The sequence below is a fragment of the Cucurbita moschata genome, unplaced genomic scaffold (assembly GCF_002738365.1).
Source record: "Cucurbita moschata cultivar Rifu unplaced genomic scaffold, Cmos_1.0 Cmo_Scf00062, whole genome shotgun sequence".
Classification (NCBI taxonomy): Eukaryota; Viridiplantae; Streptophyta; class Magnoliopsida; order Cucurbitales; family Cucurbitaceae; genus Cucurbita; species Cucurbita moschata.
In genome coordinates, this window is record NW_019268578.1 from 622,511 (window position 1) to 646,654 (window position 24,144).

Sequence of the window (24,144 nt, forward strand, 5' to 3'; positions counted from 1 at the left end):
GTTTATCACATAAGGGTTTAGGGTTAAGTGTGTGAACACATTACCATGTAAGCTTTACACATTACCATGTAAGTGTGTGAAAGCCTACACTCCCTAGTAGACACATTACCATGTAAGCTTTACACATTACCATGTAAGTGTGTGAGAGCCTACACTCCCTAGTAGACACATTACCATGTAAGCTTTACACATTACCATGTAAGTGTGTGAGAGCCTACACTCCCTAGTAGACACATTACCATGTAAGCTTTACACATTACCATGTAAGTGTGTGAGAGCCTACACTCCCTAGTAGACACATTACCATGTAAGCTTTACACATTACCATGTAAGTGTGTGAGAGCCTACACTCCCTAGTAGACACATTACCATGTAAGTGTGTAAGAGCCTACACTCCCTAGTAGACACATTACCATGTAAGTGTGTAAGAGCCTACACTCCCTAGTAGACACACTACCATGTAAGTGTGTAAGAGCCTACACTCCCTAGTAGACACACTACCATGTAAGTGTGTAAGAGCCTACACTCCCTAGTAGACACACTACCATGTAAGTGTGTAAGAGCCTACACTCCCTAGTAGACACACTACCATGTAAGTGTGTAAGAGCCTACACTCCCTAGTAGACACACTACCATGTAAGTGTGTAAGAGCCTACACTCCCTAGTAGACACACTACCATGTAAGTGTGTAAGAGCCTACACTCCCTAGTAGACACACTACCATGTAAGTGTGTAAGAGCCTACACTCCCTAGTAGACACACTACCATGTAAGTGTGTAAGAGCCTACACTCCCTAGTAGACACACTACCATGTAAGTGTGTAAGAGCCTACACTCCCTAGTAGACACACTACCATGTAAGTGTGTAAGAGCCTACACTCCCTAGTAGACACACTACCATGTAAGTGTGTAAGAGCCTACACTCCCTAGTAGACACACTACCATGTAAGTGTGTAAGAGCCTACACTCCCTAGTAGACACACTACCATGTAAGTGTGTAAGAGCCTACACTCCCTAGTAGACACACTACCATGTAAGTGTGTAAGAGCCTACACTCCCTAGTAGACACACTACCATGTAAGTGTGTAAGAGCCTACACTCCCTAGTAGACACACTACCATGTAAGTGTGTAAGAGCCTACACTCCCTAGTAGACACACTACCATGTAAGTGTGTAAGAGCCTACACTCCCTAGTAGACACACTACCATGTAAGTGTGTAAGAGCCTACACTCCCTAGTAGACACACTACCATGTAAGTGTGTAAAAGCTGTAAGAGCCTACACTCCCTAGTAGACACACTACCATGTAAGTGTGTAAAAGCTGTAAAAGCCTACCACTCCCTAGTAGACACACTACCATGTAAGTGTGTAAAAGCCTACCACTCCCTAGTAGACACACTACCATGTAAGTGTGTAAAAGCCTACCACTCCCTAGTAGACACACTACCATGTAAGTGTGTAAAAGCCTACACTCCCTAGTAGACACACTACCATGTAAGTGTGTAAAAGCCTACACTCCCTAGTAGACACACTACCATGTAAGTGTGTAAAAGCCTACACTCCCTAGTAGACACACTACCATGTAAGTGTGTGAGAGCCTACACTCCCTAGTAGACACATTACCATGTAAGTGTGTAAGAGCCTACACTCCCTAGTAGACACACTACCATGTAAGTGTGTAAGAGCCTACACTCCCTAGTAGACACACTACCATGTAAGTGTGTAAAAGCCTACACTCCCTAGTAGACACACTACCATGTAAGTGTGTAAAAGCCTACACTCCCTAGTAGACACACTACCATGTAAGTGTGTAAAAGCCTACACTCCCTAGTAGACACACTACCATGTAAGTGTGTAAAAGCCTACACTCCCTAGTAGACACACTACCATGTAAGTGTGTAAAAGCCTACACTCCCTAGTAGACACACTACCATGTAAGTGTGTAAAAGCCTACACTCCCTAGTAGACACACTACCATGTAAGTGTGTAAAAGCCTACACTCCCTAGTAGACACACTACCATGTAAGTGTGTAAAAGCCTACACTCCCTAGTAGACACACTACCATGTAAGTGTGTAAAAGCCTACACTCCCTAGTAGACACACTACCATGTAAGTGTGTAAAAGCCTACACTCCCTAGTAGACACACTACCATGTAAGTGTGTAAAAGCCTACACTCCCTAGTAGACACACTACCATGTAAGTGTGTAAAAGCCTACACTCCCTAGTAGACACACTACCATGTAAGTGTGTAAAAGCCTACACTCCCTAGTAGACACACTACCATGTAAGTGTGTAAAAGCCTACACTCCCTAGTAGACACACTACCATGTAAGTGTGTAAAAGCCTACACTCCCTAGTAGACACACTACCATGTAAGTGTGTAAAAGCCTACACTCCCTAGTAGACACACTACCATGTAAGTGTGTAAAAGCCTACACTCCCTAGTAGACACACTACCATGTAAGTGTGTAAAAGCCTACACTCCCTAGTAGACACACTACCATGTAAGTGTGTAAAAGCCTACACTCCCTAGTAGACACACTACCATGTAAGTGTGTAAAAGCCTACACTCCCTAGTAGACACACTACCATGTAAGTGTGTAAAAGCCTACACTCCCTAGTAGACACACTACCATGTAAGTGTGTAAAAGCCTACACTCCCTAGTAGACACACTACCATGTAAGTGTGTAAAAGCCTACACTCCCTAGTAGACACACTACCATGTAAGTGTGTAAAAGCCTACACTCCCTAGTAGACACACTACCATGTAAGTGTGTAAAAGCCTACACTCCCTAGTAGACACACTACCATGTAAGTGTGTAAAAGCCTACACTCCCTAGTAGACACACTACCATGTAAGTGTGTAAAAGCCTACACTCCCTAGTAGACACACTACCATGTAAGTGTGTAAAAGCCTACACTCCCTAGTAGACACACTACCATGTAAGTGTGTAAAAGCCTACACTCCCTAGTAGACACACTACCATGTAAGTGTGTAAAAGCCTACACTCCCTAGTAGACACACTACCATGTAAGTGTGTAAAAGCCTACACTCCCTAGTAGACACACTACCATGTAAGTGTGTAAAAGCCTACACTCCCTAGTAGACACACTACCATGTAAGTGTGTAAAAGCCTACACTCCCTAGTAGACACACTACCATGTAAGTGTGTAAAAGCCTACACTCCCTAGTAGACACACTACCATGTAAGTGTGTAAAAGCCTACACTCCCTAGTAGACACACTACCATGTAAGTGTGTAAAAGCCTACACTCCCTAGTAGACACACTACCATGTAAGTGTGTAAAAGCCTACACTCCCTAGTAGACACACTACCATGTAAGTGTGTAAAAGCCTACACTCCCTAGTAGACACACTACCATGTAAGTGTGTAAAAGCCTACACTCCCTAGTAGACACACTACCATGTAAGTGTGTAAAAGCCTACACTCCCTAGTAGACACACTACCATGTAAGTGTGTAAAAGCCTACACTCCCTAGTAGACACACTACCATGTAAGTGTGTAAAAGCCTACACTCCCTAGTAGACACACTACCATGTAAGTGTGTAAAAGCCTACACTCCCTAGTAGACACACTACCATGTAAGTGTGTAAAAGCCTACACTCCCTAGTAGACACACTACCATGTAAGTGTGTAAAAGCCTACACTCCCTAGTAGACACACTACCATGTAAGTGTGTAAAAGCCTACACTCCCTAGTAGACACACTACCATGTAAGTGTGTAAAAGCCTACACTCCCTAGTAGACACACTACCATGTAAGTGTGTGAGAGCCTACACTCCCTAGTAGACACACTACCATGTAAGTGTGTAAAAGCCTACACTCCCTAGTAGACACACTACCATGTAAGTGTGTAAAAGCCTACACTCCCTAGTAGACACACTACCATGTAAGTGTGTAAAAGCCTACACTCCCTAGTAGACACACTACCATGTAAGTGTGTAAAAGCCTACACTCCCTAGTAGACACACTACCATGTAAGTGTGTAAAAGCCTACACTCCCTAGTAGACACACTACCATGTAAGTGTGTAAAAGCCTACACTCCCTAGTAGACACACTACCATGTAAGTGTGTAAAAGCCTACACTCCCTAGTAGACACACTACCATGTAAGTGTGTAAAAGCCTACACTCCCTAGTAGACACACTACCATGTAAGTGTGTAAAAGCCTACACTCCCTAGTAGACACACTACCATGTAAGTGTGTAAAAGCCTACACTCCCTAGTAGACACACTACCATGTAAGTGTGTAAAAGCCTACACTCCCTAGTAGACACACTACCATGTAAGTGTGTAAAAGCCTACACTCCCTAGTAGACACACTACCATGTAAGTGTGTAAAAGCCTACACTCCCTAGTAGACACACTACCATGTAAGTGTGTAAAAGCCTACACTCCCTAGTAGACACACTACCATGTAAGTGTGTAAAAGCCTACACTCCCTAGTAGACACACTACCATGTAAGTGTGTAAAAGCCTACACTCCCTAGTAGACACACTACCATGTAAGTGTGTAAAAGCCTACACTCCCTAGTAGACACACTACCATGTAAGTGTGTAAAAGCCTACACTCCCTAGTAGACACACTACCATGTAAGTGTGTAAAAGCCTACACTCCCTAGTAGACACACTACCATGTAAGTGTGTAAGAGCCTACACTCCCTAGTAGACACACTACCATGTAAGTGTGTAAAAGCCTACACTCCCTAGTAGACACACTACCATGTAAGTGTGTAAAAGCCTACACTCCCTAGTAGACACACTACCATGTAAGTGTGTAAAAGCCTACACTCCCTAGTAGACACACTACCATGTAAGTGTGTAAAAGCCTACACTCCCTAGTAGACACACTACCATGTAAGTGTGTAAAAGCCTACACTCCCTAGTAGACACACTACCATGTAAGTGTGTAAAAGCCTACACTCCCTAGTAGACACACTACCATGTAAGTGTGTAAAAGCCTACACTCCCTAGTAGACACACTACCATGTAAGTGTGTAAAAGCCTACACTCCCTAGTAGACACACTACCATGTAAGTGTGTAAAAGCCTACACTCCCTAGTAGACACACTACCATATAAGTGTGTAAAAGCCTACACTCCCTAGTAGACACACTACCCTAGTAGACACACTACCATATAAGTGTGTAAAAGCCTACACTCCCTAGTAGACACACTACCATGTAAGTGTGTAAAAGCCTACACTCCCTAGTAGACACACTACCATGTAAGTGTGTAAAAGCCTACACTCCCTAGTAGACACACTACCATGTAAGTGTAGACACACTACCATGTAAGTGTAGACACACTACCATGTAAGTGTGTAGTGTGTAAAAGCCTACACTCCCTAGTAGACACACTACCATGTAAGTGTGTAAAAGCCTACACTCCCTAGTAGACACACTACCATGTAAGTGTGTAAAAGCCTACACTCCCTAGTAGACACACTACCATGTAAGTGTGTAAAAGCCTACACTCCCTAGTAGACACACTACCATGTAAGTGTAGACACACTACCATGTAAGTGTGTAAAAGCCTACACTCCCTAGTAGACACACTACCATGTAAGTGTGTAAAAGCCTACACTCCCTAGTAGACACACTACCATGTAAGTGTGTAAAAGCCTACACTCCCTCCCTAGTAGACACACTACCATGTAAGTGTGTAAAAGCCTACCCTAGTAGACACACTACCATGTAAGTGTGTAAAAGCCTACCCTCCCTAGTAGACACACTACCATGTAAGTGTGTAAAAGCCTACACTCCCTAGTAGACACACTACCCTAGTAGACACACTACCATGTAAGTGTGTAAAAGCCTACACTCCCTCCCTAGTAGACACACTACCCTAGTAGACACACTACCATATAAGTGTGTAAAAGCCTACACTCCCTCCCTAGTAGACACACTACCCTAGTAGACACACTACCATATAAGTGTGTAAAAGCCTACACTCCCTCCCTAGTAGACACACTACCCTAGTAGACACACTACCATATAAGTGTGTAAAAGCCTACACTCCCTCCCTAGTAGACACACTACCCTAGTAGACACACTACCATATAAGTGTGTAAAAGCCTACACTCCCTCCCTAGTAGACACACTACCCTAGTAGACACACTACCATATAAGTGTGTAAAAGCCTACACTCCCTCCCTAGTAGACACACTACCCTAGTAGACACACTACCATATAAGTGTGTAAAAGCCTACACTCCCTCCCTAGTAGACACACTACCCTAGTAGACACACTACCATATAAGTGTGTAAAAGCCTACACTCCCTCCCTAGTAGACACACTACCCTAGTAGACACACTACCATATAAGTGTGTAAAAGCCTACACTCCCTCCCTAGTAGACACACTACCCTAGTAGACACACTACCATATAAGTGTGTAAAAGCCTACACTCCCTCCCTAGTAGACACACTACCCTAGTAGACACACTACCATATAAGTGTGTAAAAGCCTACACTCCCTCCCTAGTAGACACACTACCCTAGTAGACACACTACCATATAAGTGTGTAAAAGCCTACACTCCCTCCCTAGTAGACACACTACCCTAGTAGACACACTACCATATAAGTGTGTAAAAGCCTACACTCCCTCCCTAGTAGACACACTACCCTAGTAGACACACTACCATATAAGTGTGTAAAAGCCTACACTCCCTCCCTAGTAGACACACTACCCTAGTAGACACACTACCATATAAGTGTGTAAAAGCCTACACTCCCTCCCTAGTAGACACACTACCCTAGTAGACACACTACCATATAAGTGTGTAAAAGCCTACACTCCCTCCCTAGTAGACACACTACCCTAGTAGACACACTACCATATAAGTGTGTAAAAGCCTACACTCCCTCCCTAGTAGACACACTACCCTAGTAGACACACTACCATATAAGTGTGTAAAAGCCTACACTCCCTCCCTAGTAGACACACTACCCTAGTAGACACACTACCATATAAGTGTGTAAAAGCCTACACTCCCTCCCTAGTAGACACACTACCCTAGTAGACACACTACCATATAAGTGTGTAAAAGCCTACACTCCCTCCCTAGTAGACACACTACCCTAGTAGACACACTACCATATAAGTGTGTAAAAGCCTACACTCCCTCCCTAGTAGACACACTACCCTAGTAGACACACTACCATGTAAGTGTGTAAAAGCCTACACTCCCTAGTAGACACACTACCATGTAAGTGTGTAAAAGCCTACACTCCCTAGTAGACACACTACCATGTAAGTGTGTAAAAGCCTACACTCCCTAGTAGACACACTACCATGTAAGTGTGTAAGGGTTAGGGTTTATGATATAAAGGTACGAAAACTTCTCCCTAGTAAACACATTAAGATATAAGTGTGTAAAAGCCTACACATTACCATACAAGAGTTTTAGGTTTACCATATAAAGGTGTGAAAGTCTTTCCTTCCATAGACATATTCTAATTATTCTTTAAAGCATTTAAATGATTAATCCTTTAAACTAACTTTTTCTTGCTGGTACGATATAGAACTTCAGATTGAACCTCGTTTCAAACGAAAAACAGATCAAAAACACAGAATCATGAAGAAATTCAAGAATCAAGAAACAGAACATCAAGAACAAAGAAGAAGTTCTTTTAGAGAAGATTTTCAGAAACATTAGGGAAAAAAGGAGATGAATCAGAAAGAACGTAGCGATATAGAGAATGTTTGAAATCACGAGCTATCATTCATCTATTTTCCTTCATCATTTTCATCGCAAATAACAAAACGAAACGAAAAATTTACAGAGATGGGAGAGCTTCAGAGATGGAGAATCAGAGGAACCAATTTTGAAATCCAGAGAAATTGAAACGGTTGATGGAGGGAATGGGGAAGGAAAGCGGAAGAGGTTTCTTATATAGGGATGGGGATGTGAAAACCCTAGTTTTCTCTTTTGTTCCTTGGTGTTTGGTTGCAGGATTAAAACTATTCCTCACGCGATTTAGAAACTATATTTTAGAAATTTACAATTTAATTGTAAAATTATGTTTTTTCCTAATTAATCCCTCCAATTATTCAAGATAATTTTTAAAATACAAAAATAATAAAAATATTTATAATGAGCGGTTAGTACTTTATTTTAAAAATATTTTAAATTTTTAACGGTTTCAAAATTTTAAAAAATTTAATTAATACCCTTCCACTAAAAAAACAATTAAAATTTTTTAATATCACGTTTACAATAAATATATATTATGATACAATGTTGAGGTTACACGAGGGTTAGGTTGGAAATTTTTTAAATAACTCACTTTGGATTGGTTGGGTTGGTGACACGAGCAATTCAACTAGAGTTCACAACTCAACCAGACCCAACCTCTATTCTCGGGTTGAGTTGGGTTGGTTTATCTAAATATATATATTTTTAATTATTTCTTTTAAAAAATCAACTTATCCCTAATATATGTTATATTAGTAATTAAAATCTAACACTAGTTACATTAAATATTCTTTTTTTTTTTTAAGTACGTACATTAGAGTTGGGTTCGGTTTGGTTGTGACCCTATTCCTAGATTGGTCAGGTTGACCCAGCTAAAAAATGTCACGTAAACTAAACAACATAATTTTTAGGGATTGGTTCAATAATTTGAATTAGTCAGATTATTGAGACAGAATATTGTAATTAACCTAAGTAACGTATACATATTTCATTTGATAATTATAATTTTGTGTTAAAAGAAAAATACGAAGGGTTGGTAGGGATCAAACCAAACGTGAGGCCTAGAATCGTTTAAAATGTGCCCTTTGCTACTGCTCATACCCTATTAAGACACTCTGCATTCTCCACTTTATTCTTCCTCTCCCATTTCTCTATACTGTCTCGTCCATGGCGGCCGCTTCATATTTTGCTCCCTCTATCTCAGCCTCCGCTTCTAAAACCCTAAAACAAGCTGCTCTTCTGAAACCTATTTCTCCGTCCAGCTTGGGGTTCTCGTCTTCCTTTCCTTCCTTGGGATCCAATGCTCTCAAGGCTTTTGGAATGAGTGGTTCTAACGCTTCCGGCTCCGCTCTTGGTGCTCGTATGGTCTCCGTTCCTGCGATCAAGCCCTTACCTACGCTTGATTTTGATACATCTGTCTTCAAGAAGGAGAAAGTTAATCTCGCTGGCCATGAGGAGGTTTGTTGCTGGATTTTTGGGTTTTGGATTTGGGGGAAGTGAGTTTTGAGCTGTGGAAGGGAAATGAGTTGTTTTGTGTTATTGTTCTTAAGATTCGTATGTGTGTTCTATCTGGAATCATCTGATTTGGGGGTTTTTTGTGGAGTGTTTCATTTCTTGATGAAATGTCCTTTGTTTTGTTGGAAATTGGAATTTGATTGTTCTGTTTCTTGTTTCTTGCGTTATGCTTGCAGTATATAGTGAAGGGTGGTAGAGATCTTTTTCCCCTGCTGCCGGAAGCGTTCAAGGGGATCAAGCAAATTGGTGTCATTGGTTGGGGTTCCCAGGTAATGATGATATCTCATGCTCTGCAATCTTATATTTGTCATGTTTTGTTGCCTTCAGAACGCACAATTTGGAGCTTGTTTGTTAATGCTATTAGAAGAAATTGGTGTGATGTTTTATGATTTCAATGAATGTAGATTGTATATATGGCTCTGATTTATTAGAACTTTTGTAGAAAAGCTCTGTTTCATAATCTACAAGGAATTTCCTTTCTTTTGAGGAAAGAAATTTGGCTTACTCTTTTATCAATCCTTGCATTTGTTCGATCAGGCACCTGCACAAGCTCAGAATTTAAGAGATTCGCTTGCTGAAGCCAAGTCTGATATTGTGGTTAAGGTGATTTTTTTCTGTGTGTACGTTTTTTTTTTCTGTTTGTTGTGTATTATTGGTTAATGAACAATATAAACGTAGAATTCTCTATGTTGATTGATTTTTGATGATACAGATTGGCCTGAGGAAGGGTTCCCGTTCATTTGCGGAAGCTCGAGCAGTTGGTTTTTCTGAGGAGAATGGGACTTTGGGTGATATATATGAAACTATTTCGGAAAGTGACCTTGTTATGCTGCTGATTTCTGATTCTGCACAGGTCTGTAGGTCTAATTATCTCAACTTTGTTGCTGCTGGTACTATATTAGACTAAAGTTGAAGTTTGGGGCCCGAGTTCCGATTAAGAGCTTGTGTTTGGAGAGGGGAACGAAGCATTCCTTATAAGGGTGTGGAAACCTCTCCCTAGTTGCGTTTTGAAAACCTTGAGGGGAAACCCGAAAGGGAAAGCCCAAAGAGGGCGATATCTACTAGCGGTGGACTTGGACTATTACAAATGGTGTTAGAGCCAGGGGTGGGGGTGGATTGTGAGATCACATATCAGTTGGAGAGGGGAACGAAGCATTCTTTGTAAGAGTGTGGAAACCGCTCCCTAGTAAACGCGCCTTTTAAAAATTGAGGGGAAGCCCGAAAGGGTAAGCCCAGAGAGAATAATATCTGTTAGCGGTGGGCTTGGGTCGTTACAGATGAGGTCTAAGGATTATCTACCAATTCCTTGCTTTTAAACATTTGTGTTCAGAATTATGAATTTCTGAATATTGTTTTACTTTACAGGCTGATAACTATGAGAAAATATTCTCCTACATGAAACCAAACAGCATTCTTGGACTTTCCCATGGATTTCTTCTTGGCCATTTGCAATCATTGGGGCTTGATTTCCCTAAGAATATTAGCGTGATTGCTGTTTGTCCAAAGGGGATGGGTCCATCTGTGAGGAGGCTTTATGTTCAAGGAAAAGAGGTTAATGGTGCAGGAATTAACTCTAGTTTTGCAGTTCACCAGGTAATCTCGCATTCTCCGCTTTGAGGTGGATTTTGATCGATATACTTGGCTGCTAATTACGTACTTCGCAGGATGTTGATGGTAGAGCCACAGATGTTGCATTGGGTTGGTCTGTTGCTCTTGGATCTCCGTTCACATTTGCCACCACTCTGGAGCAAGAATACAGGAGTGACATCTTTGGCGAGCGAGGTAAAATTTTCACTCTACTTGTTGCAATTCAAATATGCACACATTCTTGGTGTAAATGTTCCTCTCTTTTTGTGAGATACCACATCGGTTGGGGAACGAAATATTCTTTATAAGGGTGTGAAAAACTCTCCCTAGCAGACACGTTTTAAAAACCTCGAGGGGAAGCCTAAAGAGGACAATATGTACTAGCAGTGAGCTTGGGCTGTTACAAATGGTATTAGAGCCAGCCATTGGGCGATGTGCCAATGAGGAAGCTGAGCCCTGAAGGGGGGCGGGGTGGACACGAGGTGGTATGCCAGCAAGGACACTGTGCCACATCGGTTAGGGAGGAGAACGAAACATTCTTTGTAAGGGTGTGGAAACCTCTCCCTAGCCGACACGTCTTAAATACCTGGGGCTGTTACACTTTTTCATCACTCTGGCTTTTTCCTTCCTCCTTTTCAATTCAAGAGGTGTTGTAAATTGGGTTCTTTCCTTTTAAAGAAAATTTCACGACATCAATGTTATCAATATATATGTATATGCTTACACAATCTGCATACCCAACTTCCTCTGCTGTGGTTGATAGGCATTCTACTTGGGGCCGTTCATGGAGTTGTGGAATCCTTGTTCAGAAGGTATACTGAAAATGGAATGGCTGAAGACCTGGCTTATAAGAACACGGTCGAAAGCATAACGGGGATTATATCAAGGACCATTTCCACCAAGGTTGTATCTACTGCTGACTGCATGAATCTTTCAGTAACTTTCCATGCATTCATTTGCTTCATATTGATGGCTGTTTGGTTTCCTTCAATATAGGGAATGTTGGCTGTATACAATTCCTTCTCTCCTGATGAGAAAAAGGAATTTGAGAGAGCATATAGCGCATCATATTACCCCTGTATGGATATTCTCTACGAATGTTATGAAGATGTTGCTAGTGGAAGTGAAATCCGCAGTGTCGTGCTTGCTGGCCGACGGTTTTACGTATGTTGGCACTCATTTTTCCTGTTTACAGCTTATATTTTGGTGAATTCCCTAGTTTGCAGTTAAATCGAGCTATATCCCAGTGATTTTTATTGTTCTAGCTGGATAATTCTTTTGATGCTAGTTATATGTGAGATCCCACCTTGATTAGAGAGGGGAACGAGTGCTAGTGAAGATGCTGGGTCTCGAAGGGGGATGGACTGTGAGATCCCATATAGGTTGGAGAGGGGAACGAAGCATTCTTTCCAAGGGTGTGGAAACCTCTCCTTAGTAGACACGTTTTCGTTTATTCTTTACAAGGGTGTTAGGAGACCTCTCCCTAGCCGCTCTTATTAAAAAAAAAAAAATAGTTTTGAAACCTTGAGGGAGAAGCCCGACAGTGATAGTTTTGAAACCTTGAGGGGGAAGCCCGAAAGTGAAAGTTTTGAAACCTTGAGGGGGAAGCCCGAAAGTGAAAGTTTTGAAACCTTGAGGGGGAAGCCCGAAAGTGAAAGTTTTGAAACCTTGAGGGGGAGCCCGAAAGTGAAAGTTTTGAAACCTTGAGGGGGAGCCCGAAAGTGAAAGTTTTGAAACCTTGAGGGGGAAGCCCGAAAGTGAAAGCTTTGAAACCTTGAGGGGGAAGCCCGAAAGTGAAAGTTTTGAAACCTTGAGGGGGAAGCCCGAAAGTGAAAGCTTTGAAATCTTGAGGGGGAAGCCCGAAAGTGAAAGCTTTGAAACTTTGAGGGGAGGCCCGAAAGTGAAAGTCCAAAGAGACAATATCTGGGTTTGGGCTGTTACATTATACTTCGTTACATTATACTTCGTTACATTATACTTCGTTACATTATACTTCGTTACATTATACTTCATAACTTGATCTGCTCTTTATTAATATTATGACTTTCATATTACAGGAAAAGGAGGGTCTCCCAGCTTTTCCAATGGGGAACATTGACCAGACCCGGATGTGGAAAGTCGGTGAACGTGTCCGAAAATCACGTCCTGCTGGTGACCTCGGCCCACTATATCCTTTCACTGCTGGTGTGTATGTGGCATTGATGATGGCACAGGTATGGGCTTTCCCTGTCTAATGACAACTTGCTGACTCTTGAACCTTAGAAATCTATTCCAATGATACGGGAAGTCGGTCGTTATGAAAACGACGAAGTTGTTAGCTGTTATGTTAACGACTTGCTAACTCTTAAACCTTAAATTTACTCGAGCTGTCTCCCTGCTTCATAATAAAATCCTATTTTCAGATCGAGATTCTGAGGAAAAAGGGCCACTCTTACTCTGAGATCATCAACGAAAGTGTGATCGAATCAGTGGACTCTTTGAACCCGTTCATGCATGCTCGTGGTGTTGCGTTTATGGTCGACAATTGTTCTACAACAGCACGACTGGGATCCCGAAAATGGGCTCCACGCTTCGACTACATTCTCACCCAACAAGCCCTGGTTGCCATTGACAATGGTTCAGCCATCAACCAAGACCTCATCAGCAACTTCCTGTCTGACCCAGTTCATGGAGCAATCGAAACATGCGCCCAGTTGAGACCCACTGTCGACATTTCTGTTCCAGAAGACGCCGATTTCGTTCGCCCAGAACTACGTCAATCGAGCAACTAGAATATGCCAACATCAGGCCATCGAACCAAGTTATAAATCGTGCTCGATGAAGGACGGCTGTATGTACCTACGGATATGTACTGCTATTCTGATTTTCTTCAGGTCTGGCCTAGTTTTATATCATGCTAAGTTAGTTGAGTAGTAGTAATAAGTTATGCGGTTCTCCCCAAACGAGTGAGCGCTCACTCGTATGATGGGGCGAGTAATTAGTTTGTGTTCGTTTTGTTTATGTTGCTATGTAGACTTGCGTATCGGAATTATCAGCTACTTTTTTTGGCGTCGAATATTATCTTCCATACCCTTGCCTGTGCATTCATCCCTAAAGTTATCACCAATCGTGCTCAACTTCCATGCTCGAACCCGAACCCAAACCCATGTCACCATCGACCAGCTCTTGTTTGGACAAATATGTCAATTTTCTAGCTTGGAATATCCTATCATGGCTGCCATGAAAATGAATGGGCACAACTCTTAACATGGAACACTCTTGGCCCATGATGAATCCATTTCGGAGTGGCTTTTTAACTCTTCATTCACATGACGTCGTTGAGGCTTGTTGAAAGGTGAAATTTTGCTCGATTAGGTTTTTGCTGATGTACCGTGTGAGATCTCACATTAAACGTTGGGCCTCGAAAGGGGAGAATTGTGAGATTCCACATTAAACAAGGAGGAGAATTGTGAGATTCCACATTCTCGAAAGGGGATAAATTGTGAGATTTTACATTAAATGTTAGGTCTCGAAAGTGGGTGGATTGGGGGTAGATTGTGAGATCCCACATTATATGCCTGGGCCTCGGGAGGAGGTGGATTGTGAGATCTCACATTAAATGCTGGGCTTTGGGCTTCGAAAAGGGGTGGATTGTGAGATTCCATATAAATGTTAGGCCTCGAGAGGGGGTGGATTGTGAGATCCCACGTCTGTTGGAGAGGAGAACAAAACCTTTTATAATTGTGTGGAAACCTCCTTTTATAATTGTGTGGAAACCTCTCCCTAACAGCTCCTTGGCAGACACGTTTTAAAAACTTTGGGGAGAAGTCCGAAAGAAAAAATTCAAAGAGGTCAATATCTGCTTGAGCTGTTACAAGTCATCTCGAGGTAGCATACATGGTATAGATCTTGAGGCAACATGATGCATGGTACAGGGGTGCGTGTTATTCGTAGGGAACACGCCTTTCCAATCACAATGGTATGATTGTCGGACCCTCTCCTACCTTCCTTAAAAGTTCCTAGTGTCTCGACCATCATCGATAACTTGAATCTTCTATCTTCCTTAAAAGTTCTATAATCTTTTTTTATTAAGATTAATCAAGATTTTGAGCATTGGATCCCATATTACCCGTCTAAACACTCTTACAAAAATTATATAAAAGGTACGCAAACCATATATTATATCATCATATCAATATAATGTATACATTAAAAAAACAATTTATTTTTATTCTTTTTATAAATATTGACAATAGTGATGCTCACGTTGGTGCTTAGCACTTAGCATTATCTTTCCATTCTCCACATTTAAATTAAAAACTTTATTATATAAATAGTAATTATATATTAAGAGGTGACGCACTGGAATATGCTATTGTAAATTATATAAATATATTGTATGAAGGAAGAATGAATGATATGCATATATAGAATTATTAAATAAATAGGAAAATTTTTTAATTGGCCCACAGCTTTATTTAATTAAAAAAAAGCCTCAGATTTGAGGCATAAAGGGCTAATAAAAAATTAAATAAAGGCTAGACGAGGTCTCGTCAAGTAGCACAACTTTTTGGTCAAGAGTATAGGTATAATAACCCACCGCTAGTAGATATTTATCGCTTTGGTCCGTTACGTATCGTTGTCAGCCTCGTGATTTTAAAACACGTCTACTAGAAAGAGGTTTTCACACTCTTATAACGAATGTTTCATTCTTCTCTTCAATCAACGTGAGATCTCACAATCCACCCTCATTGGAAACCTAGCATCCTTACTGACACACCATCGGTGTCTGGCCCTGATACTATTTGTAATAACTCAAGCCCGCCGCCAGTAGATAGTGTCCGCTTTGACCCATTACGTGTCACCATTAGCTTCACAATTTTAAAACACGTCTACTAGAGAGAGGTTTCCACACCCTTATAAAGAGGGTTTCGTTCCACACTTCAATCGATGTGAGATCTCACGATATGCTTTAACCAATAGATATGTGTCCGAATTTACAAGACATTAGCATTAAAGACCATATAGACCTTTTCTACCCCTATTTGTGTTCCTAAAGATAAAGACACTATAATTATTTGCCCATTTAAATAGGGAAAAAGAACCCATCACTTACCTTTGACCAATGGAATACCCTTTGAAATTCCTAGGTTTGTCTTGTCTAGATCAAAATGGATTTAAAAAAAAATATATATATATATATATATAAATAATAAATAAATATAATAATAATAATAATGTATTTATTAACCCATTAAATTATATTTTAATTACTATATTGTGGGTATTTTTATATATAGTATAATTAAAATTAATATAAGGGATATTGGTGTGGTTTTCCGGTTCTGGGAATAAATAAATTAATTAATTAATAATGAGTGTAAATAATAAATAAATAAAAAAAGAGGAAAATTGAGGGGTTTTGTTTGTTTGAAGTTTAGTTGGCAGCAACAAGAATTCATTTTTGTTCGGGATTAGTTTAGAGGGAATCCGTGTAGCCAAACAGGGGATATCTTAGCGACAGTGCTAACGGCGCAAAAACGGCAAATGGTTTTGGCGCCTGACGTGCCTAGCTGGAAGGTGTTGGCATTCTGCTTATGGATTTGTTGACTCTTTTGCCCTTGCCATGCTTTACCAAATGACTTATCTACCCTTGTTTTTTTTTTTTAATAAAAAAATTTATTTTTAGGCTAAATATAATAGATAATTTTTTTTTATCCTTTTTATAGCAATATTACATTTTAGAAATGAGATATTAATATCTAATAATTGGAATTATTATTGAATAGATTTAATTTTAATATCTTAGACGAGAAGGGTATTCTGGTAATTGAGAGAGGGTTATTTTGGTCATAAATGGCGTAAAGAATCTAGTCTGAATTAATCTTTGCAAAGTAAAATGAGTAAAGACACGTAAGCATCATTTACACCGTAATTGAAAACGACAGATTCTGACGTCAGCAATTAGGACCATGCCAGCTCACTTCCATCAATCCTATACCTTCCCACTTTTTATATTTTTTTAATCATTTTTTCCCCCAAAAAAACACAAAATAAATTAGAAAAGCTAATACAAAATTTTATTATTTTTTTTTGAAAAATGAATAAAAGTTATTTTAAGACAAAAGAAAAATCATAAATTTTCTTATTTAATCATTACAAATCAATTAAAATTCAACCATTTATTATTCTCATTCTTCTATTAAAACGGAGAATGTGGGAAGTAATGGGGAGAAATTTATTTCTGTTAGCTAAACAGGGTCGAGGACGGGATCATATTTCTCGTCCCCCTCCCACCTAGAGGGAGCATGGAGAAATTTCTTTCCGTTCTCTAAACAAGATCAAAGACGGGATTATATTTCTTCTCCTCTCCCACCCAATTCCCGATCACTGACCATTACATATGTTCCTACTTATGAGGATATTTTATATTTTTAATAGAAATCACCGTGATTCAAACAAGTGACTTTTCTGTTCCCACTTCATAAATATGCAAAATTAAAAATTTTAGATTTTTTTCTAAAATTTAATAAAATAGACTGATAACATAGATGTCAAACTATTCCCATAAATTGAAAATCCATAACTCGAGTTACTACAAAAAAAAATATATATATATATTACTTATTTTATCGTCGATTTTTTATTTTTTTAAATATATAGATCAATAATTCCACTAAATTGATGAGAATAAAAAATGAAAAAAAAGGGTAATATTTAATAGTTTTTGGCAATAAAGTAAATACTAAGGATTTGTTTTGGATAAGATCCAAAACAAACCCATAAACACACATTTTGGTTGTATTTCCCATATGGGCTCAATCTCCTCCAATCTTTTTATTTTTACCCCATAAATTATTCTGAATTTTAAAAAATATTTAATAGATTTCGAGGTTAAATAAATTTTAAAATTTTAATTTAGTGTCTGATAGTTTAAGATATTTAATTTTTTAATTTGATTTTTTTTTTTAATTTTAAAATTTTAATTTGGGATTGGTCGGTAACAAATTAACTAACAAATTGATCAGATTAAAAAGTTACGGTAATTGAATTTTTGTTTTGACCGTAAATTGATAGACGAATGTTCGCACTGTGAAATAGATTCAAGAAATGGGTTCTGATTCTTTAACTGGCCGATTTCGCGATGGATTTAGTTTGGGGGACAATAAGCCTGATGTGAAAGAGCACGATCTGGGTTCGCCGGTTTCGCCATTGATGACGACTCGAAGCTTGGTTACCGGCGACAATGGCTGTGGGATTGGTGGGGCTAACACTTCCAGTAGCAGTTCCGGCTCATCTGGCTCAGTTACCGGCAGAACTAACAATACCCAAATGGGTAAAAGATCGGAGGGGAAACCGGACAGTCATTCTGGGGAGCTCTCAGTGTCGTCGGAGACGAGTCCGAGTGGTTTCGATGGCCAACGATCCGCCGCCGCATTGCGGAGTTCAGGGCCTGGTCACCGACGGTCGTTATCGACTGGATCGCCACTAATCTACTCGGGTAAAACCCTTACAACTACGAGCAATGGAATCAACTCGGTTTCTTCAAACTCTATCAGCAATGTGTTTCCGAGCGGTAACATTTGCCCTTCCGGCAAAGTTTTGAAGGCCAACATTGCGCACAGAACTCCTACTCGGACCGACACGTTGGGGTCCGGCACTGGGAATTACGGCCACGGAAGCATTATTCGCAGCGGTGGCGGCGCGAAATTGGGGAATCCGGGAAGCCTTGCTGAAGGGAATTTACTAATGGGTGGTGAAACATCGATAGTTAAAAGGGCAATGGCGATCTCCGATCCAGAGGAAGTCAAAAGGGCTGCGAATGAATTGTATAGAAGAGGGAATTTCGTAGAAGCTTTATCGTTGTATGATCGAGCCATTTCCTTATTCCCGGAAAATGCAGCTTGTCGGAGCAACCGGGCGGCGGCGTTGACGGCGCTTGGACGGCTGGGAGAGGCGGTGAGAGAGTGTGAGGAGGCTGTGAGACTCGATCTCAGCTATGGGAGAGCTCATCAAAGGCTTGCTGCTCTTTATCTCCGGTAAGTGTTTGGTTCTTTTGTTGAATTCTGAGGAGATGATATGAGTTTTTTAATGGTTTCTCCATGCTGTTCTTTCCTTTTTTCTTGGAAGATGATTCAATGATTGGTCTGTGTAGCTGAGATCCACATGGTTTCTGTTCTTATTATCACTGCTGCTTGATTCATAGTTAATTTGTAGGATTTTCATTGCTTTGCCACCATGTTTCTTCAGATCAGTGAAGAACATTTGATATCTAGTTCTAGAAATGGCTGCTATCCAATGGGGTTCTTCAATAATGTGATAGTTTCTCATTAGGTTCCATAACCTGTAGGAATGGCACAAGTGTTCTTAGATTTTTAAGCTAAATGCAGTTTCTGGTTCGGTTCGGTTCGACCGATGTTCTTGCTTCCAGTTTTGGGCAGGTAGAGAAATCCCGGAGTCATCTCCTTTTATCAGGACAGCCAGACCATTCGGAGTTGCAGAAGTTGAAGTCGTTCGATAAGATCTTGAACCAGTGTGCCGAGGCTCGAAAAGCCGGTGACTGGAGGAGTGTTCTAAAGGAAGCTGAAGCAGCCATGACAGCTGGAGCAGATTTCTCTCCACAGGTAGAACTCATAGATATGTTTCTTTGTGTTTATATGTGTATTTATCCCTAATGAAACTTGTTTGAATGCAATGTAAAGCTTGTTGCGTGTAAAGCTGAAGCCCTTTTGAAGCTCCATCAGCTTGAAGAGGCAGACTCCTGCTTATCAAACGTTTCTAAGATGGAATCTTTGGCTTCATGCTCACAAACCAAGTTCTTTGGTATGCTTGCTGAAGCTTACGTGTTCTACGTCCATGCCATGGTCGAGATGGCGTTGGGAAGGTAATACGTTATGGGAAAATAAGTTCGGTTTATTGTTTAGTGGTGAATTAGAGCTCATTGGTCTTCTTGCAGGTTTGATAATGCAGTACAGGCAGCTGAGAGAGCTAGCAAGATTAACATGACTAATCTTGAAGTTTCGAAGTTGTTGAGCAATGTGAAAATGGTGGCACGAGCTCGTTCCCGGGGTTTCGATCTTTTTAGCTCGGGAAGATATACAGAAGCCTGTACTGCATATGGAGAGGGCCTCAAGTATGATAGTTCAAATCACGTTCTTTATTGCAATCGAGCGGTATGTTGGGCTAAGATTGGACTTTGGGAACAATCTGTTGAGGACTGTAATCAAGCCCTCAAGATCCAACCGAACTACACGAAGGCTCTTCTTCGTAGAGCTGCTTCAAATGCAAAGGTGAAACGAGTGATCGGTGTCGATTCTTTCTCGTTCTTACAGGATGTTGTTGTATGTGTTTTGACATGTGTTTTCATATGTTTTCGTGTTCTGTCATGGAACGTTTTAGCTTGAAAGATGGGAAGACGCCGTGAAAGATCTCGAGTTCTTGAGGACGGAACTTCCCGAGGTTGCTGAATCTCTACATCAAGCACAGGCTGCATTGAAGAGATCTCGTGGAGAGGTAGTTGATCATAGAACAGATAGTGGTGAGGTGGAGGAAGTTTTTACTCTTGATAAACTGAAAGCTGCAATATCATCATCCGGTGAGTTCATTCGTCGTTAAACATCGTTTCTATTACGCTTTCACCGTCTTCGAACACCGCAAGTTATGCCTCCTCAATTACTCGTAAACTGTCTGAAGGAAAACTTGAATTTTCAGGTGTTTCAGTGGTTCATTTCAAGGTTTCCAACGATATATGCGACGAAACATCTGCGTTCGTGAATACGCTATGCATACGCTACCCTTCTGTTAAGTTCATAAAGGTATGTGTCAATGGGACATCTTCATCACAATGACTAACACATGACATTTCTCATGCCAATGCCTATGTTACTGTGATATCCCACATTGGTTGGATAGGAGAACGAAACACCCTTTATAAGGGTGTGGAAACCTCTCCCTAGCACGTTTTAAAAACTTTAAGGGGAAGCCCAAAAGGGAAAGCCCAAAGAGGACAATATTTGCTAGCGGTAGGACTGGGCCGTTATAAGTAGTATCAGAGCCAGACACTGGGTGATTTGTTCACTGAAGGGGGGTAGACATGAGGTAGTGTGCTAGTAAAGATGCTGGGCTCCGAAGGGGGTGGATTTGGTGGGTGTCCCACATCGATTGGAGAAAGGAACGAGTGCCAGCGAGGACGCTGGGCCCTGAAGGGGGGTGGATTGTGATATCCCACATTGGTTGGAGAGGAGACCGAAACACCCTTTATAAGGGTGTGGAAACCTCTCCCTAGCAGACGCGTTTTAAAAACCTTGAGGGGAAGCCCGAAAGGGAAAGCCCAAAGAGGACAATATCTGCCCGAAAGGGAAAGCCCAAAGAGGACAATATTTGCTAGCGATAGGACTGGGCTGTTACAAATGGTATCAGAGCCAGACACTAGATGATTTGTTCACTGAAGGGGGTAGATATGATGCAGTGTGCTAGTAAAGATGCTAGGCCTCGAAGGGGGGTGGATTGGGTGGGTGTCCCACATCGATTGGAGATAGGAACAAGTGTCAGTGAGGATGCTGGGCCCTGAAGGGGGGTGGATTATGATATCCCACATTGGTTGGGGAGGAGAATGGAACGCCCTTTATAAGGGCGTGGAAATCTCTCCCTAGCAAATGCGTTTTAAAAACCTTGAGGGGAAGCCCGAAAGGGAAAAAACTCAAAGAGGACAATATCTACTAGCGGTGGGTTTGGGTCGTTACAATTACACGATTTCGAATCTCTACCGATCAAAAAACACGGTATTTCTATGGCAGGTGGATGTGGAGGAGAGCATGTCCATAGCAAAGGCGGAAGGCATAAAAACCGTTCCAGCGTTCAAGATTTACAAGAACGGGGAGAAGTTGATCGAAACGATCCGTCCGATCCACCGGTTCTTGGAGGACTCAGTGAGAAGCTGTATTGTTCAACAAACACTCCCAGCATTGTGTCATGATGGTAAAAAACTCATTTGATGGTAAAAAACTCATTTGATGGTAAACTCATGATACAAAAAGGGTAGTAACTTTAGGTGTAACATAATCAACTACATAATTGTTTCCTAGAATTGTAGGCAGAGGAACCCTCACAGACTAAAAGTTTCTTACTTAACGTTTGCTGAGTTTATTTCTTTCATTGTAATATTCAACCATATTCTTCCTCATTTGAATCCCATTTACTTAATGTAATTATTATGTGTCCCCTGGTTATATCTTGGACATCATTCATTTACCCTTTGGTGTATAATATTGGCCGAGTTTGAAGTCTGTTGTTGTAATATTCCTCATTTGTTGTGTTGGAGAGGAGAACGAAGCATTCTTTGTAAGGGTGTGGAGACCTCTACCTAGTAGACGTGTTTTAAAACTGTGAAGCTGATGACAATATGTAACGAGCTAAAGTAGACAATATCTGCTAGTGGTGGGATTGGGCTGTTACAAATAGTATGCGGTGTGTCCGTACCAAAGAGGGTGGATTGTGAGATCTCACATTGGTTGGAGAGGGGATGAAGCATTTTCTTATAAGGGTGTGGAAACATCTGCCTTGTATTGCCACGGTTCGTTGCTTCGTTATCCTCTCCAACTGATTTGAGATCTCACAATCCACTCTCCTTTGGGGCCCTGCATCCTTGTTGGCACACCGCTTTGTGTCCTCCCCTCTTTGGGGCTCAGCGTCCTCGCTAGCACAAACAATATCTGCTAGCGGTGAGCTTGGACCGTTATAACCACTGTTCATTTCATTTCGTTTCTAACTGCTGCTGCTTTGGATTGCCACTGTTCATTTCTTGTTTTGTACCTTCAAATGAAACTCATGTTTGTGGTAGATGAGATGAGATGAGATCAGAACCGACACAGAGAGCTGCACTTTCTTTTCATCTACAACTGACCTGTCCTGTGTTATTGTGGTATGGTATGCTCTACTTTTTCACCGCATCCATTATTATGTTCTTAACTTTTCATTTCAACTTTACCAAAACTGATGGTTCTACAGAAAGGAAGGCTAATGATTATCAGAAAACAACTCATTTTTGGTAAAAACATAGCTGAGTGAGTTTTTTCATACTGATCGTCTGTTCTGTTCTGTTTTTGGGTGACCGGAAAAATTATTCAATATGATTGCTACCACTCGAACGTGTAGGGATAGAAAGATTCAAATTTCAAACAGTTTGGTTCAGGGTTGGTTTGTGTGATTTTGAGAAAGTTAGAATTTAATTCAGAGTTCGTTCTTATGGTTTGATAAAACCTCGTGAATAGTTCTTAAGGTTCGATGGAATCTTCATAAATAGGCCCTACCCATAAAAACTATCTTAGTGTGTTTTAGCAAATCATATACCCAAATTCTAGTTTTGAATATGTCGTGACTCTAAACTGTCAGTCACGTTGTACCAACCTACTAGCATAATCTATCGGGGGTCGAACACCGAGAACCGGAATCTGGAGTATGGGCCCCATCCCTAGTGGGCTGATGGGCCCTGGGGCTTTTGGTTTGAAGGTAGGCATGCTTTTGTGTTGATTTGACAGGTGAAATTGAAAGGAGTGGGTATGTCCCATCTGCCACTGCTAAGTGTTGAAAATTTTGGTGAAGGAAGGATGGTGTACTGCCTTGTCCTGTAATGAACATGGAAACTGGTGGAGTTCATGAATCTTATAACACAACATGTTTTCATGTTCTATTCTTTTAACCATTTATGCTCCACATTTTTTCAATCACTCGATTCTGCACCTAAATCTGGTAGGATCGAATCAACCTTATTTGCATATGTTGAACAAAGAATCTCGAGAATCAAATATCTACAAATCAATTCGAATACATCTATGGTGCTTAGCAGTGTCAAACCAAAATTTAGGGTGTCAAGATCAATCGTACCCAAATTGAGATTCTCTCCCGATTCATGAATTGGATTAGAACTGGATTCATGAATCGGATTAGAAGTGGTTAGTCCGAGACCTGTTTAGCTTATATGTGAGATAGCTCGAATACCTACAAACCAATTTGAACACCGTTGTGTTGCTTGTCACGCTATGATTGTGAGATCACATATTGTTTACCTTATTGTACCAAGGCTTGGGGAAGAAAAAAACTTTTAGCCATATGTATAAGGCCACACAGCTGAAACCCTCTCGAGAAGACTCTAATTGAGCCATTTAAAACATTAGGTTAAAAAACGAGTTATGATCAATATTTTTTAAGGATATTGTGATGAATGTTCAAATTTAGCGAATTTGGTTCATGTTAAAAAAAAAAAAAAAAAGTCATATTTCATATGGATACCACTAGCAATTTTTTTCTTTTTTCGAACAAGTGTCATTAGTTTCTTACTATATT

At 40.7% G+C, this 24,144-nt stretch overlaps 2 protein-coding genes and 1 non-coding gene across 3 annotated transcripts; 2 read left to right on the forward strand and 1 right to left on the reverse strand.

Annotated features, from left to right (window-relative positions):
- Window positions 1-7,693: 7,693 nt before the first annotated feature.
- On the reverse strand, window positions 7,694-7,779 carry LOC111437246. The gene has a single exon (XR_002709417.1). It is a non-coding gene; the product is annotated as a small nucleolar RNA R32/R81/Z41 (small nucleolar RNA).
- Window positions 7,780-8,820: 1,041 nt separating this feature from the next.
- Window positions 8,821-13,907, forward strand: LOC111437112 (ketol-acid reductoisomerase, chloroplastic-like). The gene is made up of 10 exons (XM_023074949.1): window positions 8,821-9,180; window positions 9,414-9,506; window positions 9,775-9,840; window positions 9,950-10,090; window positions 10,603-10,830; window positions 10,902-11,019; window positions 11,588-11,727; window positions 11,821-11,988; window positions 12,882-13,037; window positions 13,227-13,907. Exons 1-10 carry the CDS (start codon window positions 8,890-8,892, stop codon window positions 13,593-13,595), a joined length of 1,770 nt encoding a protein of 589 aa, XP_022930717.1. The 5' UTR covers window positions 8,821-8,889; the 3' UTR covers window positions 13,596-13,907.
- Window positions 13,908-17,870: 3,963 nt separating this feature from the next.
- Window positions 17,871-22,053, forward strand: LOC111437219 (inactive TPR repeat-containing thioredoxin TTL3-like). The gene is made up of 7 exons (XM_023075095.1): window positions 17,871-18,842; window positions 19,235-19,427; window positions 19,506-19,687; window positions 19,760-20,093; window positions 20,203-20,398; window positions 20,515-20,618; window positions 21,600-22,053. The coding sequence occupies exons 1-7, from the start codon at window positions 17,914-17,916 to the stop codon at window positions 21,795-21,797; spliced, it is 2,136 nt and encodes a 711-aa protein (XP_022930863.1). The 5' UTR covers window positions 17,871-17,913; the 3' UTR covers window positions 21,798-22,053.
- Window positions 22,054-24,144: the final 2,091 nt, after the last annotated feature.